We start from the raw sequence: 12,040 nt of genomic DNA, 5'->3' as shown, positions 1-12,040 counted from the left end.
TTTCCCATAGGAACTAATTTAATTAGTGCTGTAAACTCAATAAAAGCCTGCATCTAAGTAAACGTCTTTCCCCACCCTGCTTTTTCTTAAGGTCCTGAAGTCCAGAACTATCATCCATAACTAATTCCCCTGCATCTTTGCTGGTGTCACCACTCTCACTAAAGTCTATAACCAACCAACTAGGGCAAGGCAAGTGTGATTTCTCTCCTACTGCACAATACTTCACTGTTGCTATAAAATCAGCGAATTAAAACTTTGTGTCTTTCTAGAGACAGACATTTATATAGTAAAGTCAAGCACTTCTGTGTGGGAGAGAACTAGACTTTCACGATACCATGGGAATAGCAACATGGCATTAGTTCTAAGATGAACTGTGCCTCCTATGCTCACAAGGGCTTTAAAATGCTTTTTAGTTTATATAAAGCATGTGTGGCCATACATCTTGTGTTCAAATATGCTTATATGTGTTAAGTGCGCCTGAACAGGGAGATTCAGACTCCTCTTGGAACAGATTTTATGGGATGGCCACAGCTCTCCTGACAGAGATAAGCACATTTTTAATGGGAAAAAAACATTGTATGTATATGTTCAAAATGAAAATATTTGTAAATTAAATTAGTTAGGTATTTGTTAAGGGGCAAGTATTGGTCCCATTGAAATTAGTGGGAGTTCTGCCTTTGACTCCAATGGAACCAGACCTAGTTGCAGGGGGAAATCTAAAGATACCTTAAAGCTGTTTTGGTCATACACAGCTATCTAGCAATCTCTTTTGCAGTCCTTCCTCACTTTTTTTTTTTTTTTTTTTTTTTTAATTTGGGACGCTTCTCTCTTAAATCTGAAGACCAATCTAGTGTGACAGCTGTCCACTTTGGTACCTCTTACATTAAAGGAATCAGGTATATAAAGACGCTTCAAAAACGCCATTCTGCACAGCTAAATTAAAGCAAATCCCAATTTATTGTATGTCCCCATGTTAGCCAATCACTATGTACACATTCCTGCATTAATAGCACACATGTATTAATTGGTTTACCCCAAACTTTTAGGGTAAAAGCTTTTAGTTTTTAACTGAGAGTCACTGGTTAAATGCATTCTTAGAATCCTTAAGAGTTCAAATCTGTCAAGGGGCTCAACGGGTAGTTATCAATGGCTCCATGTCTAGTTGGCAGCCGGTATCAAGTGGAGTGCCCCAAGGGTCGGTCCTGGGGCCGGTTTTGTTCAATATCTTCATAAATGATCTGGAGGATGGTGTGGATTGCACTCTCAGCAAATTTGCGGATGATACTAAACTGGGAGGAGTGGTAGATACGCTGGAGGGGAGGGATAGGATACAGAAGGACCTAGACAAATTGGAGGATTGGGCCAAAAGAAATCTGATGAGGTTCAATAAGCATAAGTGCAGGGTCCTGCACTTAGGACGGAAGAACCCAATGCACAGCTACAGACTAGGGACCGAATGGCTAGGCAGCAGTTCTGCGGAAAAGGACCTAGGGGTGACAGTGGACGAGAAGCTGGATATGAGTCAGCAGTGTGCCCTTGTTGCCAAGAAGGCCAATGGCATTTTGGGATGTATAAGTAGGGGCATAGCGAGCAGATCGAGGGACGTGATCGTTCCCCTCTATTCGACATTGGTGAGGCCTCATCTGGAGTACTGTGTCCAGTTTTGGGCCCCACACTTCAAGAAGGATGTGGATAAATTGGAGAGAGTCCAGCGAAGGGCAACAAAAATGATTAGGGGTCTGGAACACATGACTTATGAGGAGAGGCTGAGGGAGCTGGGATTGTTTAGCCTGCAGAAGAGAAGAATGAGGGGGGATTTGATAGCTGCTTTCAACTACCTGAAAGGGGGTTCCAAAGAGGATGGCTCTAGACTGTTCTCAATGGTAGCAGATGACAGAACGAGGAGTAATGGTCTCAAGCTGCAGTGGGGGAGGTTTAGATTGGATATTAGGAAAAACTTTTTCACTAAGAGGGTGGTGAAACACTGGAATGCGCTACCTAGGGAGGTGGTAGAATCTCCTTCCTTAGAGGTTTTTAAGGTCAGGCTTGACAAAGCCCTGGCTGGGATGATTTAACTGGGAATTGGTCCTGCTTCGAGCAGGGGGTTGGACTAGATGACCTTCTGGGGTCCCTTCCAACCCTTATATTCTATGATTCTATGATTCTAAGGGATTAATTTAAAGGTTTAACACCTTGACAGCATTTCTGTAAAACTTCCTTAAGTGCAGAGAACACTATGTGTGTCTACACAGTTGAACCATTTTACTGAGGTATTAACAAAAAAATCAATCCAAAAAATTATGTAAAATCTGGGAAGAATGGACACTTTTTTTTCCATCCGAAAGGAAGAAAGGATAGATGTATCTTACCTTCTCCTCTGACGCAATTGTAAGTTTGTCACTGGATATTAAACTGCACACCTGTTCTACGCCAAGGTTGAGGAATTCTTCACTAAGTATGACATCAGAAAAATGCTGTTCTGTTTAGAAAAAAGTTCTCTTTAACATACACCACTGAGCGTAGTTTATAAGCAGCAATAAAACAATAACATGAAAAGCAAGATTGATTTAGCATAGCATACATGGTTACGTCTATAAACAATACCTTATTTTACAATATTCTCTAGCACCTCAAGTTTTGATCATTGCCTTCACACAAGCAGAGCAGGCAACTGTTATATACATTTTCAAAGAGGCAGAAGTTATTTTTAAAGTTAAATTTAAAAGTTTCATAAAAATAACTTCTCACGTTTTGCAGTAATGATACTAAAAACTTGCATTAGAAGTAATTTTCATAGTGATTAAACAGATTTTTTTCACTTTAAGATATTCTTTGAAAGTCAAGATACCACACCACTTGCCTATAGGGAATGCCTTATTTTAAGATCCCTTGTTCATATTTTACTAGTTTTATTTTGGAAGGTGTACACCAGTGCTTCAAATACAACATGAATATGCCTTTATATATTGTTTGGATATAGACTTAGAGCCTGTAGTACAATCCTCAACATAAACAGTTATTTTACCCAGTCAGCATTCTAGAAGTTCATCCCAGTGATCTGCATTTGAAGTGCACTTCAGCAAGCATAAATAATTGAAATACTTTACACTTCTCTATTACCTTTCAGAGCATCTCTAGACTCTTAAAAACATTAAATTAAGCATCACAGCAACCCCGGGAGCAAATCTTATAACCATTTTACAGATTGTGAACTGAGGCACAAAGAAGGTAAGTGACTTGAGCAAGGTCTACAGTAAATCAGTGGCAGAGCCAGACATTTTATTATTTGTAATAGAAGCCTGCCTCTCACTTTAACAATTACAGCATGTTACATCTAAAAGCCTTCAGTTTAAGGGAGTACTTGACTGATGCTGGTTTATTCAGCCTCACTCTGGTCATAACCGTCACCTCTGGGTCTGAAATGACATGCATGGACTGCTTAAGCAGATGCAGCCTAAGCTGTGTTTCCCTGGAGCTGTAAATCCTGGGAGAGAAAGTTTGGTACACAGAGCACTCATCCAGGATGTAGAACTTTCCTAAGCAGAAGAGGCAACAGCTGTGTCCCTCCTGTTTACACCCTGAGGGTTTGGCCTCTGCCATGAGGTGTGGCGGTTGGTACTAAGTGCCTGTCCCTCTGTATGGGTTGGGGGCTCAGATTTTTTTAAAATATCCTTTAGAGCAAAGAAGTGTGAAGATGGAATTCTTCACCAAATGGGTTGAAAGAACTGGTTTAGAGTCTCTGAAGAGACTAGCAGAAGCAACATCGTTGCTTATAAATAGGCATAAAAGGTAGCCTCGTGGTTATTAACTGGGATTTTTTTCTCATCACCTATGCCTAACAGACAAGAGACAGTTTGATGTTAGGAATTTAAAAATTCGCTTTGAAGTGACAGAAAGTAAAAAGACCAGCCAGGAGTAGACAAAACAGATTAAAACCAAAGTTGTATTTTTTAAAGCCTTTTCCAGTATTATACGATATACTACTTCAAGCATGACAAACATCTTTATCTGTGGTAGTGTAAGACCAAGAGTTATAAAGAATACTGAAGATTTCTAGGTTGAGAAGCCTGATTTTTCAGTAAAGCACATACATAGGTCTTCAGTAACTCCCTACGCTAAAACCTTTTGATGAATATTTAAACAGATTTTAACAAAAACAAGTGAGCATAAAACATAGGAAATGCCATACTGGATCAAGACATCTAGCCCACTATCGTGTCTCTCTGACTGTGGGAGCACCAGATGCTTCAGAAGAAGGTGCAAGAAACCACACAGTAAGAAGACGTGAGATAATCTCTTCTCTCCCACCCCACCACTCCCCACATTTTATGGTCTCACCTAATCCCAATGGTTAGAGACTTGTTTAAATCCAGCAGCATGCGATTTTACTTCCCTTCTATGCTCTTTAGCATTGGATAGTCTTGTTATAGTTATCATCAATAACAGCATCCAATCCCTCTTGGAATCTTCCTAAATTCTTCACCTCAATGACATACTGGGGCAATGAGTTCTGCAATCTAATTACAAGTTGAGTAAAAAGTATTATCTTTCATCATTTCTGAATTTGCCATCTCTCCATTTCATTGAATGTCCCCTAGTTCTTGTGATATGAGACAAGGAGAATAGAGATTCCTGATCTACCTTCTCTATACCATTCATTATTTTATATACTTTTTTCATGTCTCCTTTTATTCTTCCCCTAAGGTAATCAATCCTAGTATTCTCAGTGTCTCATTGTACCAGTCTTTCCATTCCCCTTATCATTCTCATCACCCTTCTCTGAACCTCCTCTAATTCTGCAATAGATTTCTGAGATGGGATGATCAGTTACACATTACTCCAGACAGGGCAGTAAAATTAATTTATATAACAACATTAAAATGTTATCTCTGTTATTCTCCATCCTTTTCTATATGTAGCCTAACACGGTTTGCTTTCTTGACTACACCTGTACTTTGAGCAGAGGTCTTAGTTGAGGTGCCCAAAACGATGCCCAGGTCCCTTTCCTGAGTTGATACAGTTAATTTAGAGTTCTGTAAGGTGTATGAGTATTGAAATGTGCTACACACACACACAACCAGTAAATAAGATGAACCAAAATAATTGCATGAGTTACCCTGTATGAACAATATCTGTCATTTAAAGCAGTAAGCATGACAAGGCTATTTGAAACAGATCCTTTGCTTGCAAAATATCTTGTTTGGATTTAAGTAGATATTTCAGTGAAAGTTTCTGCTCCCAAGAAAATCTAACCTGCAAATCCATGAGTAGGGTCAAAAACGAACGGATAGCTTTACCCTCTAAGTAAAATAAGGGCATGGAAGAATTACCCACCTCTTCTGTTCTCTTTTTTAAGCCATGTAGGGACATGCACAAAGTTTACAGAACCTTAAGACTTCCTAGAGAATGAAAAGGGTTGGCAAAATGGAATGAACTGAGGCATACGCCAGTCGTGGAGATGCACATAAAAGTGGTAGGCAAGAAGCACTGGCATTTCAAGGGAGAGGAAGGAAGCAGAACAGGGGAAGTGACTATCCTTAAATTAATCTAATCCAGTGGTTCTCAAGCCACAGCTCAATCAGCATACAGCTGAGGCCCACTGACATTCTCAGGGCCATATAGGTATCATTGGATGTGGCCCACATAACACATCATGGGCCGCATATGCGGCCCACAATGGTAACTAGGTTGAGAACCACTGATCTAATCCAATCCTTAAAGAAAGTTTAGGTACAGAAAACCTGGTTTATCCTTCCCTAATAAAACCAATCAAGATATTTAAGCATCCATGCAATTCAAGTACCCAATTTATTCTATAATCAATAGTAAACAATCAATGATGTAAACAACTTTTTAACAAGTTATTTGCAGTTATGCCATACCATAGATTTACTGACTACTTTACAGAATAGGAAGAGACATGTTCCTTGCTCAAAAGAGATTGCAATCAGAACAAAAGATAAGATACACAGGATGAGAACTCAGGAAATGTTATCTATGAGAAAAATCAATGTAGGAAGGAACCTCAAGGAAAGAAACAGATTTTAGAAAGCAAAAAGAAAGCAGGTGTTTGAAGAAGTGGAAGACTCTTTAAGCAAAGGGGTTGGCATGCAGTTAGGCACAAAATAAAGCATAAAACTAAAAATGAGCAGATGAAAGGCACAGCAAAGAAAGGAGAAATGAGAACAAACAACCCACAAGATAGTCAATAGCTACACAGATTCGGGATCTTGAGTGCTACTGGTAGCAGAGAAAACGTATGAACCTGCAGCCTGATGCACTAGCGAGAAAGGAGAACTTCAGCACAGAAGGTGGATGTCTGAGTAAATTCGAGTTACCAAAAAAGGCTAAGCTATTATCTACTGCCTCTTTAGAGTTAGATGGTTACCAAGGAGATCTTGTTTAACTGTTTGATACATATCCTGTTAGCAGAAGCCAAGTGAAATTGCAGCTAAATGAATTATTGTAATGAGAAACCAAAATAGGGAAGAACACAGTAACTGAACGGGATCACCTTTAATAGCTCATCAACAATAATTTATTTAAAGATGGTACAGTGTTGAAGATGGAATACATAACTGCCTTCATACAGTATGTAATGCTTAAGAAACCTCTTGTGTACTGCTACAACCAAATAGTCTGTATGCTTCACATTAACTAACGGAACAACAAGAGGGACAGCAGAATCTTAATTTGAAATGAAGCAAACAAGTATTTCCAACCCCATCCAGTAAAAAGTAATGATCCGTACCCCAAAAATGTGATTGGATTAAAATTTGTGATTTAAAAAAATATTAAAGGTTGGGGTCTTTTGATTTGCCTTCTGGCTTTCGAGCCTTTAGGGTTCACATTTTCAAGCTTCTCTCCACAACCATGAGGGCTAGAAAAGCACCCCTCCCTCCCCTCCCCAACATAAAAGCTGAAGTTCTCATGTGAGCACATAACTTCAGGATCTGGGGCTTTTTAAACACCAAATATCACAAAACAGGCAATGCAGCTGCAAGAGTTGGCAACACTAATGGCCCTAATCTTACTTCAAAGTGATATTCTACACTTCTTGTACCATTGCTGCATGAAACCACAACTTGGCTGTGTTTTGGTTTTACCTCTTTCAGGGTAAGGTTTACCTCAATCTTCTACTCTTCCAGGTTTCCCAGAAATTCCTGGTTCTAGATAGAGTGGCAGATAGAAATGGCCACAAATTTTCCAATGGAATGTTGTTTCATCTGAAAATGCTGATTTGCTGACACTGAAATGCTCCATAGAGATGTGTTGATTTCAATGAATTTCCATTCAAAAACTGCTCTAGTTTCCTGCCAGCTTCCCCAGCTCTCTGAGCTGCCTAGGAGCCAGCTGGCCCAGGAGCTGCAGGAACCTCGGCTCCCAAGTTCCCAGCTCCTCAGCAACCTGCTTGGTGGACTGCCACAGAGCCTGGGCTCCAGCTCCTTGTCAGCTATCAGGCAGAATTTTGTTCTGAAATTATTAAAATTAAATGTTTAATTTTTTTAATGAATTTTCTTCAAATTTCTTTTTCTGAGAATTTTGAAATTTAGGGTTTTTATTCCAAATCAGAACAAAAACAAAATCTGAAATACTCTGCAAAATGGAATTGCTGTTCTCCACCCAGGTCTAGTGGCAAGTACTCTGCTGATATTCAAGAGGATAGCTTCCTCTGAAGTATTCCATTGAACTGGGTTTCTTCAAGAGCTGCCTAAGAACCAGGGAAAATTGGAAGCTGATCAGATCCAGAGAGGAACCAAGAGGAAGAGGAAGAACAAGAAACTTCTAACAGAATGGAGAGGGGTAGCAGCTGAATGATTGGGAGTATAGAAGCCAAAGCTGGAGGGAGTGGAGCAGGGAACAAGGATGAGAAAAGAAAAGACAGAGGGACTGAAGCTGCTATGAGACTCCCGCCTCTTCCTCACATCATCTGCTGCAGATATTGCCATTTGCCCTGCATATTCTATATCCAAGGCAGCAAACAGTTGTCCTGTTACTGTACCAGCCAGAAGCCACAGGGAATAATGTCTGACCTCCTGTCCTTAGGAATATGGACATCAGCAATCTCACTTCCCATGAGAAACTGCATATGAAATCTACACAAGAAATAGATTATGCAACAAATATTTGTATTCATGGATCAATCAAGTATTAATAAATACATTCATTGTAAACATAAGGGCAGACCTTCTTGATTTTGTGGTACTTGAATTTTTTTGCTTATGATTTGACTAACTACTTCTCTGTATGTGTATTTAATGTAGTAAAGATTTACTGAAGTTCTCTTGGATGAAAACTGATTTGCAGAATTTCTGTGGGAAGAGCGGTTTGGAGGTTAACATAGCCCATCTGCTGCTTAGTTTATGAAAATTACTGTCTGTCCCCAAAATTTGTCTCCGTGTGAGATCTGCTGTTCAGGACAGCATAGATACATGTTTTACCATTAATAGATTTCAACCATTTATGGCTATTTTATATGATTCTGTAGTTGCGTCTTAAAAATATATCTCAGAAACTGAAGGCATCAAGCTTATTTAAGATTTTGTAGATCTTCAGGAGATGTCACACAAAGGCTCTTCCCCTCACCTCACGATCCAGCAAACTTGTCAGAAGAGGACTCCTCACATGCTAGGACATACTTCAGTTCTTCCAGAAGCACAACCTCTTAAATCACTAATAACAGTTTGCTTTCTATATATTTGCATTAAGAGTTTAAGAGAATGCTATGTTAATGCTTCTCAAACTACGGGGTGTACTCCATGCTTGGGATCCAAAGAATTGATCAGGTGAGCAAGGGCCAACCTCAATTATTCCCCAGAGCCTCAACTGTCATTTAAAAAGAAGTCTCTAGCTGTTATATGAATAAAGAAAACCTTCAAAATGTGAAATGAATATAGCTGCTATTACGGTGTCTCACTGTATTTGCAGAGAACATGAAACAATTGCTGAGAGGGCTGAATTATTAATTTCAATAGGTGCTAACTCAGATGTCAATGATTACAGCTGATATCAAAGTTTAAAATATTTAACTACTCAAAGCACATCGGAAAAAAGATCTACACAAGTGTTTCTGACAGAGCGTGCATATGTGGGTGAGAAGCGTGCTGCACAGAAAATTCAAAAAAAGGATATATTATCCTTTCATATATTTCATACATCCCTCGTCTGCGCCGCTTCCTGCAGCCCCCATTGGCCTGGAACGGCGAATCTCGGCCAGTGGGAGCTGCGATCGGCTGAACCTGTGGACGCTGCAGGGAAACAAACTGTCCTGGCCCGCCAGCGGATTTCTGTGACAGGCTGCGTGCCAAAGGTTGCTGATCCCTGATATAGATCATGAATTAAATCAAATGAATCACACTGCTCTTCAGCAATCATTTGGAGTATCAATGGACTCCTTGTACGCATTGGACTCATCTCTTCTAAAATGAAGACGTTGCCAATATCATGGGTAACACCACAGCTTTGATACCTCTGCCTTTTTTCATTTTAATAGAAGACCCTTTTTAAAAAATCCTAGATTTGAAGATGAAGCAGTATCTTCAGTTCTTAGTATCAGTCACAGCAGATGAAGAGCCAAAACATTGGTGAAAGTTAGTCTTTAAAATAATTATCTGGCTGTTAGGCTATAACCATAAAGGTACAAAAAAGTTTAGGTGATAGCCTAGCTGATGGCCACACACTACTTAAGCAATAATGTAATTTACTTGACTTTTTTATGTATAAATAACTGTATTCTGGAATACACTACAAAATCATAGCAACAAGGATAAAAGAAGCATAGCAACAGAAATTACTGCTCAAAATAGAATTAGAAAAATGTTTTTCCTAAAAGGTGTCCTTTAAGTGAAGTGTACCAGATTTTACACAAGAATACTCTATTGAGAAATACATGTTTTCAATTCCATTGAGTAATCACGAAAAGTGGCAGATTGAGAGCACAGGAATCTGAAGTGTTTTGACCTAGAGAATTGGTACAAGATAGTACAGCACATTCTGTGACAGTACAAGCTTCTCACATTGCCCTTCCAATCCACTTCATCCCTAACCTGGAATGACCACTCTCTTGGTGAGAAAATCATTCAGTCTGAATAGCCATTCACTCCTTGATCAACACTGAAAGTGCTAGCTAGCTTCAGGAGAACATCTATTGAAAGCTCCCATCAGATACATTCTTTGATTAGCCAATAGGGCTGTTGAAATATTTTCCTTATAAAAGAGTGATAAGTTGTTTCCACAGTATTTACTCCCTAGCCCAGTGATGGTTATGAGTGTCTGATTAGGAATTTATTCTGGATCTCCAGCATGGCTGTGACCAACTAACGGTCAGATTCTCTACTGGACAGAAAATTTTGGTGCAACAGATGTTAACTCCAAGTGGTTTATACCTAGGTCAGCTATTTTAAAAGATGCCTCACCATACAAGTCATTGTGCGAATAATCAATTTCCTGGGGGTGCCACTCAATTTTAGTCTTTTCAACCTCATATCTCCTCTGCATTAGATCAGGCAGTGAAAAAAACACTTAACCTTAATGTCTATAGTTGTATTATGTTATAAACCATGATAACTGTTAAGCAAGAAATAGGATAAGGAGCTTGATATTTCCCACGACAGTAAAGCTGCTGTGTGATAGCAGTGTCATTGAACTATTTTATTTTTAATCTGGATAATGGCTCCATTTCCTCTTAGGTGGTTTAAAGAAAGGAATATTAGAAATGCAGAATAATCAAAGGGCATAAGATGAAGAAGTGCATTAGCCATTTCACTGCTATCAATGCAGAGTATTTTCAGGCTCATAAAAATAACAGTATAAAATTTAAGTGAACTTTCATTTGTTGATACCAAACATTTGAATTTTTATCAGTGTTTATTCTAATGAGCAATGAGAGTAAGAATTAAACTACTACAATGCACAGTTCAGCCACAAATACTCAATAGTTAACATCATGGGCATTTCTGTGTATGGTTAAACATTTTTCTGGAAGTTAAACAATTAGCAAGATTTTTTGAAATGGCAAAGGCCTGGACTACTTGAACTCATTGACACTGACCAGATTGTATATGAAATAGATCATCACTTCACTCTGCCTCCCTATCTAATGCCATTCCCTGCTCCCTTAGAAAAGCAACCACAAAGACTGTGATTTCTGTAAGGGTGGAAGAATAGGCTGTTGGATCATATTAAAGAAGTTCTGTATTAAAATCACAAATGAGTTTGATTCCCCATAGTTTAAATTCCAGGGTACTACTAATTAAGAGGTCTCTTGGTTTTTGGTACTGTTTCTCTCCCTCTATGTGTGAAACTTGCAAGCTGCTAATTGTGTTAGTACATTCTGAGGCAGAGTCTGTTCTCAAAGCAATTCTTTGTAACAACTACTCCTCACACAGAGAGAGACTCAAAGCAATACTCTGTAACAACAGAAACAGCATCCAGAGACTCCCCGCCCTTTTGTTGTATTCATCTCGCTTTGTTAACAATTGTGATTAAAATAGTGATAGAGGATGTATGTGGTTGGATGCTTGGTGTGGATAATAACTGAATGATCAGGGAGGTGTCAGCCTAAGAATCCAGTGTCCATCGGCTGAAGAAGGCATCAAGTGGAAATAACCAGAAGACCCCCCGGAGGGCAGACTGGAATCCACCCAACAGCCTCAAGGATGGGAGAACCAAAGAACAAGATAACATCTGGCAGCACGGAGCCATCAGGAATGTGCTATCTGCTGACTGATTCAGCAACAGCATGATGAAGCAATTCCCATAGACTGGCATAGGAAGAAATTCCTATAAAAATGGACTCTAGAAAGTGAGAACTTTGGGGTCTGATTCTGCAAACCAACTTCCAGGAGCATCAGATGTGCATCTGACAAGGCCCTGCTCCCTCCTCATGTCCAGGCCACCTGGTCAGTGGCTTGGCATGAGCAACTCTAAGGCTGGTAACTATGATAATAACCTTGCAGAAACTGTGTGTGTGTGTGTGTATATATATGAATGAATGTGTGAATAAATATGAGATTGAATGGAATGTTATAGCTATAACTAA

At 39.3% G+C, this 12,040-nt stretch overlaps 1 protein-coding gene across 4 annotated transcripts in view; it reads right to left on the bottom strand.

Annotated features, from left to right (window-relative positions):
• Positions 1-12,040, bottom strand: part of KLHL2 (kelch like family member 2) — a 107,500-nt gene that overhangs the window by 20,651 nt on the left and 74,809 nt on the right. For all 4 annotated transcript variants that reach the window (XM_048847616.2, XM_048847619.1, XM_048847618.2 and 1 more), the window contains one exon: positions 2,370-2,479. In XM_048847616.2, the coding sequence (XP_048703573.1) occupies positions 2,370-2,479 (110 nt within the window). The remainder of the gene's footprint in view (positions 1-2,369; positions 2,480-12,040) is intronic.

Source organism: Caretta caretta, chromosome 4, assembly GCF_965140235.1.
Source record: "Caretta caretta isolate rCarCar2 chromosome 4, rCarCar1.hap1, whole genome shotgun sequence".
Taxonomy (NCBI): domain Eukaryota; kingdom Metazoa; phylum Chordata; order Testudines; family Cheloniidae; genus Caretta; species Caretta caretta.
The sequence above is the reverse complement of the archived record's forward strand: the minus strand, read 5'-3'. Positions and strand labels throughout refer to the sequence as shown.